The sequence below is a fragment of the Manacus candei genome, unplaced genomic scaffold (assembly GCF_025592945.1).
Source record: "Manacus candei isolate 608988 ecotype Guabito, Panama unplaced genomic scaffold, ASM2559294v1 h1tg000017l, whole genome shotgun sequence".
NCBI lineage: Eukaryota > Metazoa > Chordata > Aves > Passeriformes > Pipridae > Manacus > Manacus candei.
This window is the reverse complement of record NW_026138065.1, coordinates 9,245,546-9,261,317: the sequence shown is the minus strand read 5'-3', so window position 1 is coordinate 9,261,317 and position 15,772 is coordinate 9,245,546. Positions and strand designations below refer to the sequence as shown.

General features: G+C 36.5%; 1 protein-coding gene across 2 annotated transcripts in view; it reads right to left on the bottom strand.

The window, feature by feature from the left end:
- The window catches only part of CRIM1 (cysteine rich transmembrane BMP regulator 1), a 168,505-nt gene that overhangs the window by 3,264 nt on the left and 149,469 nt on the right, over window positions 1-15,772 (bottom strand). For both annotated transcript variants that reach the window (XM_051783312.1, XM_051783313.1), the window contains 6 exons: window positions 13,316-13,525; window positions 9,065-9,280; window positions 7,118-7,339; window positions 2,687-2,881; window positions 1,564-1,686; window positions 67-254 (listed from right to left, as the gene is read on the bottom strand). In XM_051783312.1, coding sequence (XP_051639272.1) covers window positions 67-254; window positions 1,564-1,686; window positions 2,687-2,881; window positions 7,118-7,339; window positions 9,065-9,280; window positions 13,316-13,525 — 1,154 coding nt within the window. The remainder of the gene's footprint in view (window positions 1-66; window positions 255-1,563; window positions 1,687-2,686; window positions 2,882-7,117; window positions 7,340-9,064; window positions 9,281-13,315; window positions 13,526-15,772) is intronic.

Sequence of the window (15,772 nt, the reverse complement as noted above, 5' to 3'; positions counted from 1 at the left end):
ACAACAATGTTTTGTTCCTGGTTTCCAAAAAATGTGAAAGTCTGGAAATAGACAGAAACACAGCACCTTTGTTGGAGCTTTGTAGCAGGACACAGGAATCCACTGCTTTTTCTGATTGATGAGCAGGAGAACGATGATCAGTAACAGTGCTATCATGATTGGAATTGTCACCAAGGCAACAGAGCCAACCGAGGCATCCTCACTGGGGTGTGGCCCACTGCCACTCCGGTACTCTCCCTGGAGATGGTTCATATCTGGAAGGTATTTGCTAGAGATTACAAATGGGCCTTGGCCATAATGAAGGATGTAATTCCAAAAGTCTCAGTCATACATCTTGCCACTCATATGAATTTGGACTTTCACTCCTGAAATGTCACCTTATTGATATAAATTAGAACAACCAAAAGCTAGTACCTTGTATAGTGACTATATTAGGCAGCAAAAGGCCATCAAAAAGAGAGGAAATAGCAGGGATCTAAAGCACAATAATGAACAAGTCTGACAATAACCTTTTAGCTCAATTATGTTTGCATCATCTTATCTGATCACAACCAAATTCCCATTTATCAAAAAAAACAACCAACAGACTGTTTCCATGCTGATGGAAGTATTTCTTTTTTTTCTTAACTTTTAAAACTGGTAGGACAAATATGATGTGTTTGCTCTCTCATCTGTTGAGACCATATTACAATACTTTCACCACTCAGTCTGTGAAAACAGACCACTGGCAGTCTACTTAGAATGTAAGAAGTTTTGCATGTAATTTCAAAGAATGGTAATTTTCAATGACATATAAAAAATTCCACACTTTGCAGTGTGTGTTTATAATCCCTAGCCAGGATAGTTGCAAACCAGCTACTAATGCCTGTGAGAAATGAAAAAGCTGTAATTATAAAAGTGTAAGCTTAGAACTTTGTAAAGCAGTTAAATTTCATGCATCCTTTCCCCAAACAATAGTATGCTGTGAGGTCATCCTCAGATTTAAAAAAAATACATACAAGTTTAGGTTGTCCTTCAATTAGAAAATGTTAAAGACAGTGTCATAGAGTGTTTCCTCTTCCCTGGAATAATGATTACAGCACAGTTTTAAACAAAAGATATATTTACATACTTAGACAACTTTATTAGCTCTGTCTCATTATACCTGAGATGTTTTTTTTATAAGCTCTGACATTTGCCTACGATACATGTTAAGCTGTGGTACATGTTTTCCGTGTTTGTTTATCAACAGAAGAAAATCAAATTAGGGTCTATCAACTCCAGTGGTCTTCTTTCTAGTTTTTGAATCAGAAAAGACATTGCAGAACTCCATCATACCAACACAGATGTTTCTTCCATGCAGAAGATGGAATGATAATGAGACCAAATTCCATAAATGTAATTTAATAGACTGACTCATCTTTACTCAAAGCAAAATGCATGTAAGAGTTATGCACTGAAGAATATTCTCAGAAAACCACCTTTTCAAAGCATTATATAGATGCTACCTGAATAGAACAAGTAGATGCATTAAACATGGGGAATAAACAGACCTATGTTATCCCAGTTTGTGTCAGATCTCACCTCTGTGAATGTGGATTATGTCATTTTCACTCGGTGTTGGCCAGTTTGGTACTTCTAGTTCAACATCTCCTTGATGATTTGTCTTCTCAATGGGAATGTTAGTGGGTTCAGGTACATACATCTCTGTGAAATGAGATAAATGTGTTTCACAAATCACAGGCTGCTTAACTTCTCAGTGCTGCTCTTAATTCAGGAAATACACTCGGCCATCTGCAGTGCTTTGTCCTATGAATTCTTTTATTTGTTTCAGGATTTTCATCATTATTAGTCTGGGATTTTGTTTAAAACTTGTTTCATAATGTATACAGGACACATGCCTGCTGCCATTATCATTATCCTAATGTGAATGGGATGATGGAGTGGTGTGGACAAATTTGCTTTTGAAAATACCATTTCAGAATACATGCTTTGCTACAGGTTTGCTCCTCTGCGGTATTAAAAAAAAAGAAAAAAAAAGAAAAGAAGAAGGGAAGGCTACACCTTCCCAGCTGATATGTAAACAGTCACTGCTGGGTTCTTTGCCTTCCTTTATTTGCAATTCTCAAAGCAGGGGAATTGCAAGAGGTGGTACTGCTGAATCTCCTCAGTTGTCCTGTCAGAAGTAGTTACCAGCTGACTAAGATGAGCAAACTTCTGCAGAAGTATGTCAGGACTGACATTAAAAACCAGTTGCAATTCTTATGACCCTTCTGCCCATCGCCAAGACAATTTCATATTGCTTTTAAGCCAAGTTAAAGTGATAAATAAAGCAATGTGGTATTTGAAAAGTAACGAAGATGCTCAGAAAAGACATCAATATTCATCACTGTGATATAATCTGCAGAGATGTAAGAATATTAATTTTCCCACTTCATTAACATATTTCCATAACCTTGTGAAAGGACAAACCAGGGGCGAGCAACTAATTTTTGAGTTCGCAGTTCTCAGAATAAGTGAAATTCAAACTATGTCTTTGCACAATGTGCCTATCTGTTAAGAATATTAATTTTCCTGAAGTCTAAAACTCTGTTGTCTTTGTGGTACTGTAAACATGGACTGACATTCAAAAAACAATTTAAAACCCCCTTATTATTGGTCCTGGTAAACCACCATCACAGTAAACTGGGCTGTCACATCACATTACCTGGACACATGGGACAGCAGCTTCCCTCCACATTGATGGGTTCAGCACATGGGAGAGGTGGGCAGCTGACAGTGGAGCAGAGAGTCTGACCCTGCAGGCAGTAGCAGTGTGTGCAGCTGTCAATGTCCCAGCGTTCCTCATCTGCATATGTTTTTCCACTGAAGTGGCAGACAACTTTCTTTGGAACTGCATCTTCTGTTGAAGGAAAACAGTGGTGTGATCATGCAGTAAAGGCTAATTACACAAAAATCTGATTTTTTCCCTAAACACAGAAGTGAAACAGAAAATCTTTGTTAAAAAGATGTCATTTCTGCTTCTTTATGAAGTATATAATTACCCTGGGCTGCTTCTCCTCATGTTCTTAATGCAAGAGGCTAGAGGAAAGATGACTGGGACATGAAAAGATGATATAAAAAATGCTGTGAAAATGAAGAAGAACTGATTCTTTTATGTTTGACTATTTGAGACTGCCAACTACTCCTCTTTCTTCTTGTTTCCTAGTAAATCCTGTTAAACTAAGAAAAAAATCTCCTAACCACCTAAATTTCTAATTAGTAAGGTTCGAGAAAGATGAAGTTGGTCTAGAACATGGAAAAAAAACCAGATTAGGCAGGATGCCAAGAAGGATGAAGCAACTTGCAGATGAAATAACTAGAAGTGCTTAGACTATATCTTATGATAAAACACATTTGAAGAGAATCTGATCATTCTCTGCAACTGCGTCAACCCCAGGAAAAGGGCAATAACTAAACTCAGTACATTTTTTCACGCTTAGTATTATATAAATGGGAAATCAGTGTGATCTTTCTGTCTAAGCATTCAGCACACCATTTTTTTAATGTTGCATCCTATGCAAGCCTTTTAGATGGTCTTCAGTATAACTTCTATTTCACTGCGAAGGTAGTAATGAATTGCTTAGCCTTGGAAGTTTTTTGCTGTTGTAGCACTTTAGAGATAATCAAAATAAAACCACAAAACAGAAGCTCCAAAAGCCAAGCAGCACCTCATTTTCATCTTAGCTTCTTACTACCTTTATTTCTTAGAGGCAAAAATTATTATGATGAAATAAACCTGCTGATGACATGAATTTGCACATTAAACATATGCAGGATGTTACAGAATGAAATCACAAACTTCTTAAACCATCAGATAAATTCTGGTTTAACATTCACACAGATGAAATATTTAAATATGTCAGTTAGAATTATCTGTCAAATATAAATAAAAAACCCTTATTAAATAATTTGGCCATTAGTAAAGGTTTTAATTAGTGACAACATAATAGACTGACGTAATCTGGAACAACAAGGTTAGCAGTCAGCAGACCGGTGCAACAGATCTGGACAGAATAAATTCAAATGCAAAAGAAGATAATATTAATTGAATTATCTGAAAAGCACAAAGGGCTCCAGAGATCCTTGGTATGGGTATCCCATGGCTTCCATGGCTATAAGTATGGGTCCCAACCTCCTCAAGTAGAAGATTTTATAAGTAAACGTTGGGTGCATATGGGAAAGGAAAAGTGGGAGGAAAAGGTACAGAAAGCTCATCAGGTTTTTATCCATGTGCATGTTGACATAGAGCGAATGGAGCCCTGTGTTAGTCAGCAAGCAGATGTGGTTGGGGACAAGGGTGAGGCACACAGCCCAAACACTCCACTCCTGCTCATTGCCTATGCAGATATAAAGCTGTGTACTGCCTGGGCACTCAGGGCTGATTTGCTTCCAAAGTGCTACCTTGCCCCACTTAGGATACCTTCTTCAATTTAGCAGCTGGTTTGTCTGGAAAAGTCCTTTAACTTGCTCAGAGTTTTCCAAGTTTGTGAGGAACACATCACAATTTAATACAGTAAATAGTTTTTAGAAGAATGAACAAGGGTAAAATCACAATAGCAGTGTTGTACCATTAAACCTCAAGAGGAAATTTTGAAGTCCTAATAAAGTATTATCCTGTATGTGTCTCCTATTTTGGTGTCCATCCCTATGCAAGTATAAACAAGGATGAAGATGAAGACCACAACACCAACCAGGTGCTCAAGGATAGTGGAAATGAGTCTTGCAGTAAGAAATTCACATACAAAACCGCAGTTCAGAATAGTGTCTAGCTCTACCCGCTTCTTTCAAATTTCCTCTAGCTGTACTAGAAAATCAGTCTCATCTGGTAAACAGTCATTGCTCTGTTTTCTGCAGAAGAGTGATCTTGTCTCTAATCAAATAGATGCACCCCTTTATCCTCTCTAAACTAGAAGATTATCTTTCCAAATGAATCTGTCTTTGTAAGAAAAAGAAGAATGTTAAATACACAGGATGACTTTGAGGATTCAAACAACAAGGCCTGTAAAATTTTGAATTTGAATTTATACACACTGGATCCTGAAAGAAGGAGAATAAAATACAGTGCTAAAAGCATACATAATTTTTGAAATTCCAATCAATGAAGAAGGCCTGTTTCCACAGAGTTTGCCTATGCTCAGGGAAGTGATTGAGTCACGACCCCTGGAAGTACTTAAAAGACGTATAGACACAGCACTTGGGAATGTGATCTAGCGGCAGACTTGGCAGTGCTGGGTTAACAGTTGGACTCAATCTTAAAGGTATTTTCTGACCTAAATGATTCTATGATTCTAAACATTTTATCAACTATTACATGAAAACAGGTAGGAAGAATCTGTACAAAGATGTACTTCACAGTTCTCAAGAAATGAAGAATAGACCAGTAAGAACCAGGAAGACAAAATTAGGTGCACAACCTGACTAATCTTACATGCAAGAGTATATAGTTCATAGAAACCATAAAAAAAAAAAGAGTTCCCATGAATTTCAGTTATTTAGACCACAAAACATAGTACAACTTGGATTATTAAAATGTATCATAATTGAAAATCTTCATATCTAAGCATTATTAAAATCTAGCTTCTATATTTTGTATTGCTAATCAGTTGCTACTAAAAAAACCATTAAGCTTTTATAGCTCACACATTTAAGTATTTGTAATATTATGCAACTATAAAGGATTCAAAGTCAACTAATTAAAGCCGTATCTACATGTTGTGTGTATATATTTACAAACTTGACATGCAAGGTGTAGGCAACAAGTTTTAGAGGTTTCATTTTTGTAGTTCATGGCACTAGTCCCTTCCTCACCCAAAGCATTCTCCACTACAATACTAAGACTTATGTTCTGACTCTACTGGTTTGATTGCCCAACTCTGCATACATTCTGTATTTTTTTAATTGTTAATATGTTTTCTGAATTAAAATTTATTTTTATGGCTCAAAGTCAATCACTGGAAGAAAAGCCTGCAAAAAGTCTAAAAGCCAAAGAAGTTCTAAATTCTCTCCATTTTTTATGCAAACCACAAGAAGAAATAGTGATAGGATAACATAGAACTTTCCCCTCGAAATGTCGTCATCAGGAATCTAAGTATGATTCCAAAGGCAACTGAAAATTGGATACTTTGTAACTTTTCCAGGCATTCTTTCATGGAATTCCTTGTACATCATATAAAACTGTATCATCTATTATTAAAGCTGGTTTATCTGCAATGAATTAAAGATTTCAACGGTTCTATCAATGGTACATGTCTGAAAGTACTTCACAACCTTTCTGACATGTTTCCAAAGGAGAATCGTATTGTTTATAGATGGGCAAGTTGATTCACATGTTCAATCAAATATTTAAAGCCTGTCAATTTTACTATATTCCTTTTTATGGAACTCTTGTCTACTCTATCTCCCCCTGCTACTTTTGGAAATGAAGGTAAGTAAGCTCTGTATGCTTTTCAACAATGCTGCAAAGACAATTTCAGTAAGTACATTATCCAATTTTTCTCTATTAGCAGCTTCCATTCTACAGCCTTTGTACTTACTATGAACTCACAAAAAAAGTAATCTTTAAATAAATACTCCTATTCAACATACAAGAAAAAAGTGATCAATAATATCAAACTCTGCAACTTTAAAAATGCCTGGCAATTTCCACTATCTACAGCATCCACTGTAGTTCTAGTTCCACAGTTCTAGTTCTGTGGAATTTCATAATGCTTCACACCTTATCTTCTGCACTCATAATTAATGTTTTCCTCATATTATCACACAAATCTTGACATAACCTATGTTACCTGGCAAATCTTCCTTTAAATGAAAATAATTTTTGTGTAATATCTTCATCTAATAAGGTGTATTACCAAAATTTCAGGAGGATGTCCTCTTGAGTTTGTAGGCAAATTACATGTGTATCTCCATGCACTTCTACCTAAAAAACCACAAATCATGATCCTCAAAGCTCCCTATGCATATTTCACTCTCCAGTTCAACTGGAGGCACAAACTGCATCTCCCCAAACCAAGGGAAACATATTTCAATTTGGTAATAAAACTTCTTTCTTACTCCCGAGAAGGGAACAGCAAGTTAACTATTTTTATTTGCTCACCAATACAGTAAGGACAACATTGTCCCTTTCTCAAAACAGGTCTCTCACAGGATACCGGTGGGCAAGACTCAGAGTAGCATCTAATCACACCATCCATGCAAATGCAGCTGGTGCAGACATTGGGCTTCCAGGACTCAGCTGTCAGAAAAATATCTCCTTCATCATTTTTGCAGTAACTGGGCATGCTCTCGTTGTTTGATGAGGAGGGCTGAAGAGGCTCATCTGTAAATATAAACAGATTAAGTTATTTAACTTACAGTGGCTAACTAACTTCTGTCATAGTTCCTTAACAAAGAGTTCACTCTTGAAGAACACAATGGAACACACTGGCTCACTACTTCAACAAAACTAGGACAGAGCCTCATGCCTCTTCAGTCCTTACATGTGATGAAGACCTCATGATGTGCTCTAGCATAATATGTAGACCTTTACTGAGTTTCAAAAAAAAAAACCAAACAAACCAAAAACCCAAAACAAAACACACTGGAAAAAGGACAGCAAAGTACAAAATAATCACCATCAGAATCAGCACCTCAAAAAGCCACTCTGAATGCTCTGAATTGCAAGGTATATAGGAATTCATCTTAAACAAGAGAGATTAAATTTTAAATCTAAAACTTGAATCCCAGCTTCTACCATGACAGTCCAAATCTTAGAATGATGCAAAGTGAAAAGCTATTATGCTGCTGTCACCTTCACTAGTGGACTTAGATGAGCTAATTATAAGCTGTTGAGAAACAAATGGAATTTGATCAGGCTGCAGCCTGATGCCAATGGGTTTCCTTTAATTCTCATGCCCACCCATGGAGAAGACCTATTTCTGCAATTAAGCTGTATCTTAACAGACATTATGGATCAAGAAGCAGGACTGTATGTACAGATAAAGTATAAGAGAAGGAGAAGAAAATAAATGATTCATAAGAGTATTCAGATCAGGTTCTCAATCTAACTGCATTAATCTGTGAGACTAAGTTCATTATATAGCCAGTGAGAAAAGATCAACTCCTTCAAAACAGTATTTTCAAGTTAAGCAAATATTCATTTTTATTAATAATGAGAAAAATGGAAGGCAGCAGAACTGGCTGAAAATATTTTGTCAGAAAAAAACCTCCACACCCAAAACAACACTCTGTAGCAAAACCTAACAGCAAAACCTAACTTTTCTTTTTTCCTAAAGTAAAATTTTTAGATTTTGGTTTTAATAAAGACATATTTTCTCAGCGAGTTTACATACAATTCACAGGTTTGTAGTAAATTTCCACTGCAATAAACTCTCCCATTTGTTACGTGAAATAGGAATTCATGTTCATTTATAATCAAATATCTTTCCCTGGGGGGAAAGCAAATCCTGTTATCTTCTTTACACTGTGAGGCAGTCTAAGAGGAATCTGGCACACCTGCTGCGCTGGAATGCTTTGATATTACTCAGCTGCCTTCAAGTCACTCTCAAATCATACCATGTGAGGGTAAAAGCAAACAGAAGTATTTTTGAGACCAAATCCCAAATAGACAAGATAGTAATAAAGAGGTTCATAGAAACCAAGGCATGTAGAAAGGAAAAGAAACAAGCCTGTATCTACCTAACACTTTGACTGCTTTCAAAGTTTCTCTAATCCTGCATGTCTCCATAAACGAGTACATGTTTCCAGTGCCTATTTCATAAACCTTTCAACTAAGGATTCTGGTTCTCACACAACCCTTACATTATTAGATTGCCTTAAAAGATGTTCAAAGTTCAGGGCCACAGCTCCTCTTTACACTTAAGATCTCTCTTGCACACAGTCAGGCGGCATTTGAATTAGAGACCTGAAGGCTCTCACTCCTCACTGCTTAAAAACCAAGGCACCTCAACACCCAACTGTGCACATACAGAAACATTCTCATACTGAAACATCATATTCTCAGATCAGGGAAGGGCTCTGATGAAAGCTGGTTGTCAGCACATACCTGGGCACTGTGGACAGCAGGAGTCCTGTGTGCGGGTGGGGTTTTGACAAAGAAGAGGTGGACAGACTTCAGTCTCACACAGGACACGTCCACTGTGGCATGTACATTGTGTGCAAGAATCAATGTTCCATGTCTCTCCTTCTACAAAGTATTCCCCACCAGGAGCATGACAGATCGATGGACTGGTGAGCTCTGGCTTTTGCACGATTATTTCATCTGGGAAAAACAGAATTGGAAGACAGGCAAAATCAATTGTGACTCTAATAATTAACAACTGTACCCAAGATTAAGAATTTCTGTTATTGTTGAAAATATATTTCAATAACGTTATTACTGAAAATAATACATAACAAAACCAGCTATAGATTATTCTTGATGAACCTCTTTTGACTTTATGTCACCTGCATCTCATGGAAAATGGGAAAAAGATAAACAAGAAGGAGCTTGAGAATCATTCTGAAAAAAGACCAGTTAATATAAATCAGATGTAACTTCAAGCATATTTGGCATTTCAGAAAAAATCAAACGAACTGATGATGTAGGAATTCCAAGAGGTAACTGTAAAAATTCTACTCATTAGACAGTTTCTTAACGGCTAAATGTTAGTATCAGTGCAGTTCCTGAAAGGATGAGTAAGTATGTTTCTCCTCTGGGATTAAGGAAGTCCAGGTTCAAGTTAAGTTTCTCAACAGATGCTACATTAAAAAACCCCAGCCAAACAAACTAAGCCCCCAAGAATCCCACACAAACAAATAAACTGCCCCCAAACCACCATAAAAGAAAAAACACAGAATCCCCCACCCAGTCCTCTAAAAACATATAAGCACTTAACACTGGTGGAAGTGCTTCATCAATGCTGCACAAAAAAGAAGAAGGAAAAAAAAAGAAAAAAAAGAAATCTGCCATCTTTGAAAACTGGACCCAAGGAGCGGCCACAGTGTGTAGATTCATATTTCCAGTAACTGTATCTTACCAAATGAACCTTACTGCCTTTTCAAACAATTAATTACATTACCTCTGCAGCCCTGGCTAAAAGATTCACTCCAGCAGTTTAGAGAACAGATTTGTCTTCCTTCATGTTAAGAAAGGAACTGAAACTGTGTCCCTTGTTCAGCATGAGGGTCCTTCAGCCCTTCAGAGGGCATTAAAAATGGGGGAACTCTCTTTACCTCTTGGCGTATTGAAAGAATAAAAGAATCCCACCCTGCACCTTGAGGGTGTTTAAGCACTTACCATCAAGAAAAGGTTATGCCACAAACAGCGTGTTTGTAACCTGCTTAAAACGCTTTGAAGACTACTCCACATAAGGTGCAGTAAGGGCAGTAATAGTTGCCTGCTTACTACACTGGTTGATTTGGACCTGGAATAAGTCCACCAGGTTTTTCCATGCACTGTGTATAGATATCGAGATGCCTCACACAGCATGTTTTATTCAGGTGCAGAAGCCATGAGTTTGAAAGCTACAAGCTGCAAAGTGAAGCTTCAGGCTTATAAGTGATGTCCTTCAGCCTGAGTTCAACCCATTTAACATTAGATAGCTAAGTTAGGTGCCTCTGTTAAGAACTGAACTGCATCACGTTTCCTGTGCTATGAATGGAGGGGAAGAGAAAGTGACTTCCCTAAGTATGCTACATCTCTAAATCACTTTCAGAAGGTCTGCCTTTCCCTCCTACTTAATTATAATGATGCCTAATGTGAACATCATCCTAATCCAAATATCTTGGTTAAGGAGAGAAAAATTAAGAGGACAGCAGCTCCTCTAGTTATTTAGGCAAGCCAAAGCGTACAAAGTGGCTTCTCTTCACCACTGCTGTACTTGCCTGGAAAATGGCTTTTGTGCCCTTTGCTCTATGACACTGTCACGTGGAAGACACCCAACTTAGTTGTTCTCATTTCTGGAGAATGTTCAGTAGAACTGAAGGAAGCTGATTCTGGCTGATTTTATTTTATTCACAAAGTACTCATGCTTTTCTTTCAGGGAATTATTTTATCTTTCACTGATTTGCTTATGCTATGCTTTTCCAATTGCTTAGATTTATGAACCACATACCTGATTCAGCAGCATTTACCTGAAATGAGACTGCTAGCCTGCTGCCTTGTCACTGTTTGATTTTTATTTCAGCTGGAACAATATATTACATTTTATGCAATGGCATCCTAACTCACCATGGCAAAAGCAATGCTAATTTTTTTCTGGAAATTTTCTGAGTCATCTGCTTTGCATTTAGTTCTCTGCAAAGTCACAGGCCTGTTTTGCTACAGCTCATATATTGTTCTTTATCAAAAAAGCATAACCAGATATTACTGCTGTATGTATGGTATTGCCTACTGCCTCCTTAGCAGCCCTGATAATGAAATATCACTGCAACTGAATTGCTACAAATTTGAAACTACTATTGCAAATTTACTACTACTAACCCCAAGGAGCAACTAGTCAAACAAATGTACACTTTCTGCATAGCATGGTTCTGCAAAACACTAGCAATTAATGGCTTTGTGAATCTTACAGGAAACCGAGAGCTTTTCACGAGCATTGTGAGGAACCATTTAAACCTCTTAATTTATAGAAACGTGGTTATAAGGAACATTGTAGCAGTTAAGGTATCTCTTGCTCTGTTGACAACTAATTAAATATTGAACTGAATGTAACCACTTTTTTCAGTCTGAAAAATGACCTGTGAGAGCTGCCCGTACCCTGTTGATAGGTTAAAAGTGCAATTCAAAACTCAGCACATGAGGACTGCTAATTATTTCAATACCCTTATGACACATACATTTGAGTGACATGCTCACAGCCTCACAATTTCAAACCACATTCCTATCTATTAAAATCCATGATATTTATTTAAAATCATCAGTGGGGAATCAATAAATTGTAAAATAAAATTGGAATTACATTTCTAACAAATATAAGACCTCAGTGGGGGAAACAAAACCACACTGAGACTAATTTGGCCTTATTCATATCCTTATATATGCAATCACTTTAAAATGCTGTGTCTGCCCTAGCACTGTAAGAGTTTACACCAAGTATGACTTTGCTAACACAGAAGCTAGGTGACCAGTGTCTTGAAAGCAGGAACAATGTCAGACAGAGAAGCCTATGCAGATACTCTCTCTTAAAGGAATGGACATTGCTGGGCAAGCAACGGCTCTTTTATAAGAGATCAACATCAACCCATCAAAATTTTGAATCTTGAGTTTATCTAATGAAAGAACTGACATGCTAACCTGTCCCCATCCCTATGAAGTATACTATCCCCTAAAATACTTGTGAAAAGGTTGAAAGAGAGACAAACCTCTGAAGTTGTGCATCTCTCTGGGGACTGTATTTTTCCAGTTACCACAAGGTGTGAACTGCGTTGGAGATCACCATGTGTCTAAACAATCTAAGGAGATTGGTTATCTTAAGTCACAGGGAGAATGCGCTCTTCTCTGTCACTTTCAGAAAGTGGATCTGGCTATTTATTTTGCCCTTAGGGTTTCCTGTTCTTTACAAAGAATTTGAAACAATTCATAATTGCTCATACTCTCCCAGGGCTGTCTTACTGTTTTTCTATTCATAAAAGTTTCATGAGCCTCAATTGTTCCTACTTGTAACATGACTTCCAATAAAACCATAGACAATATCACTGTATTACAAATTAATCTACCTAGCACATAAAATACTGTAGAAACAGTTCTGAAAACAGAGCATTAATCTTACACCCTACCCATACCTTTTCATAGATGTTTTTCATATTAACACTTACTAAAATTGTATTGGAATGCAACATGAATTGTACTTGGCCTTCCCACTGAAAGCATTGAAATAATCTACAGGAGCTTTTCCTCAGAACACAAAATCATAATATTCAATTACTTAAGACACCTGTTTGTGTACACCTTTGAGGGGTTGTGAAACATAGATCAGGAGATAAATTTTAATAAGATTCCACTTTAAAATCAAAAAAAGAAAATGTAATGGCTTATTACGATATTTGCTATCATAGATAACAGAGTAGAAACTTTTACTAGTTTAAAGATTTCAGTGTGTCACAGATTAACAAGTTAGGACCCACAACATGTATACGCTTTAAATTTTTAAATTCCTATTTTTCACAACAGCAAGTAATCATGTTATATATGTGCATAGAAACCTTCATCTATACCAATTACTGAACGATGCATGAGATTATTTTCATGTATTAAGAAACAGAACACATGTGAAATGAGACTTGATTACAAAGGATGTAAAAGAAATCACATTACCTGGACACGATGGACAACACTGCCCTGGATGTATGGTGGGGTTGCCACAATTAGGAACGGGACAGGTGATCAAGGCACACATTTCCCGTCCATTGTGACAGTAACATTCCCTGCAGCCATCGTGCCAGCTCTCCTCATTCTCATGTCGGCGTCCATCCATCGACAGGCAGGATCCTGTTTTAACAGGAGGCATGAGAGAAGCCGTTGCCTCTGCACAAAATCAAAGAAAAATGAGGTGTCCTGATAAGCACCTGTTGCTTAGGAAGAAACACACCAACTTCATGCCTGGATTGCATTTATTTTTAAAGCACATATAAGACCAAGTTCTGCCATTTACACTTAGAAATAAAGTAACAACACACAGGAAACAATTAAAAGGTATACTGAAGGGGATGATAGGATGTAGTAGAATTTATTTCCTTGGAAAATATAATGACTTCTTTCTGTTGAACCTATACTAATCACCAGAAATGCAGTACTGTCTAAATAACATGAAAAAAAACCAGAAATGCAATGGAGGGAAATAGGAGAAAGCATGAAACATATTTAAAATGAAATATTTAAATATCACAGGATATTAGATTTTCTATAATGTGTCTGATAGCAAGTAGAATATAAAAGCATTTACAAGAGCTACGGATGGTCTTACGAATGATAAAAAATTACAAGCAAATGCTAACAGGTAGATATTGGAAATATTACATAAAGTACTTCTTGTGAGAAATTATTTGTTTATATTACTATGATAAATAAGATATTTGGAAGAGAACTGCTTTGAGAATTTTATCCCTCATTTTTTTTAGCTTTTACTGAGATGAGAATACAGTAGCTTGGACTGTTGCACTCCATTGGAACACACAAGCAGTTGGTCCAGGGAGGATAAAGTCTCATTGGAATCTTAAGGGGTATTTAAGTGCTGCAGGATTCAGCCTCAATATACTCTTTGTTAATCAGCTGAGTGAATTTAAAGCCCAACACTCCCCTACCCACATCATTATTATGATGAAGGATTTAGGATCAGTTTGTCAGTGAACTGACTTGTTTTCATTGGTATGTCAGTGATGCTCTGCTGACACACATATATATAAGGTTATTTGTATTAAGTTCCTCATTTTATTTTCTTTTAAAACAGAGATGATGTATGAAAAGCAGCAATGTTTATATGTAATTTTAGTAACCATTTTTCTGTTCTGTTTTTTTTTGCTTGTTGGTTTTTTGATTGGTTGGTTGGGGTGTTTTTTTTTGGTTTTTTTTTTACACACTAACATGTAGGTCAGCACTTCTTCAGCTGCAGCAGATCTATCAAAAGTGGTCTAACAAGCAGATGGTACAAAGTTTGAGGCTGGTTTTCAGAATAGAAAGCCAATACACAGAAATTACATTAGCATACCATTTTATAAATTAAAAATAAATGCTGCACAAGGATAAAGTACTTCTCAGAACAGTCTTCATCCTATTGCATGAACAAAAATATTATAAAAAATTTAAATTTGGTTACTATACTTTTATACTTTAGTATCAGATTATATAAATTCTGATTTGACTTAATTTCACTGGAATACTGGTCTATATTGAAATTATTATTGACACTGGGAAGTCCTAGATGATAAAACCCTTACCCTTTCTAAATAAATGAAGTATCCAATGTAATCAAACTTTTTTCCTGATGTATTCTAGAGTATGCTCCAAAATTTGGAGAAATACAGCAAGCACATAGGCAACTATTCAAAATTAAGTTCACACACCGAGACTGTTTTCACTTTTCAGTTTTTAATTACAATTAGTACAAAAGCTAATACTTGAAGAAACCCAGTATCTAAATACAAAATGGGAATAACTGGCTAACTAAAGGTATGGTTGAAATGATCTGAGATACAGTAGTTTACAAGGAAAAAGGAGTCAGTAATGTGTTAAGGTCGCAGAACAAGCAAGTTCAATCTAAGATACCAGTACAGGAGCACTGTAAATTTAAATGCAACACTACTACTCTACTAGTTTGAAGATTTTAACCACTGCTAAAGTACAATATCAAGTTTTTGAACAGTGATGAGAAACCATAGTAACAGGGTTTATTTGACTTAGAAATGCACCCTGTCAAAAAAATGTTTAGGAGTCACCAGTTGCAACTCCTTAAACGTTGCAAAAATTCTAAAGGGAATGGTGCTTAGCTGTTGTGTATGTCTTCTAAGCTTAGGACAAAAAGTAACCAGTTCAATATGTAGGAAGGGAGACAGAAATTTTAGAAAATTTATTTAAAAATGTCATATATTGCTAACCACAAGAAAACGTTATTTTAGAGAAATTTGATTGGGTTTTTTTTTTCTTTTGAAAGTGGAGATTCTTAATAAATTAAATCCTAGACAAACATCTGTCAAGGATTATCCAGATAGACTCTATTTTATTCAAGGTCAAAGAAATGGACTCTCAGTTTTCCAAAGGACTACCCCAGCCCTGTAC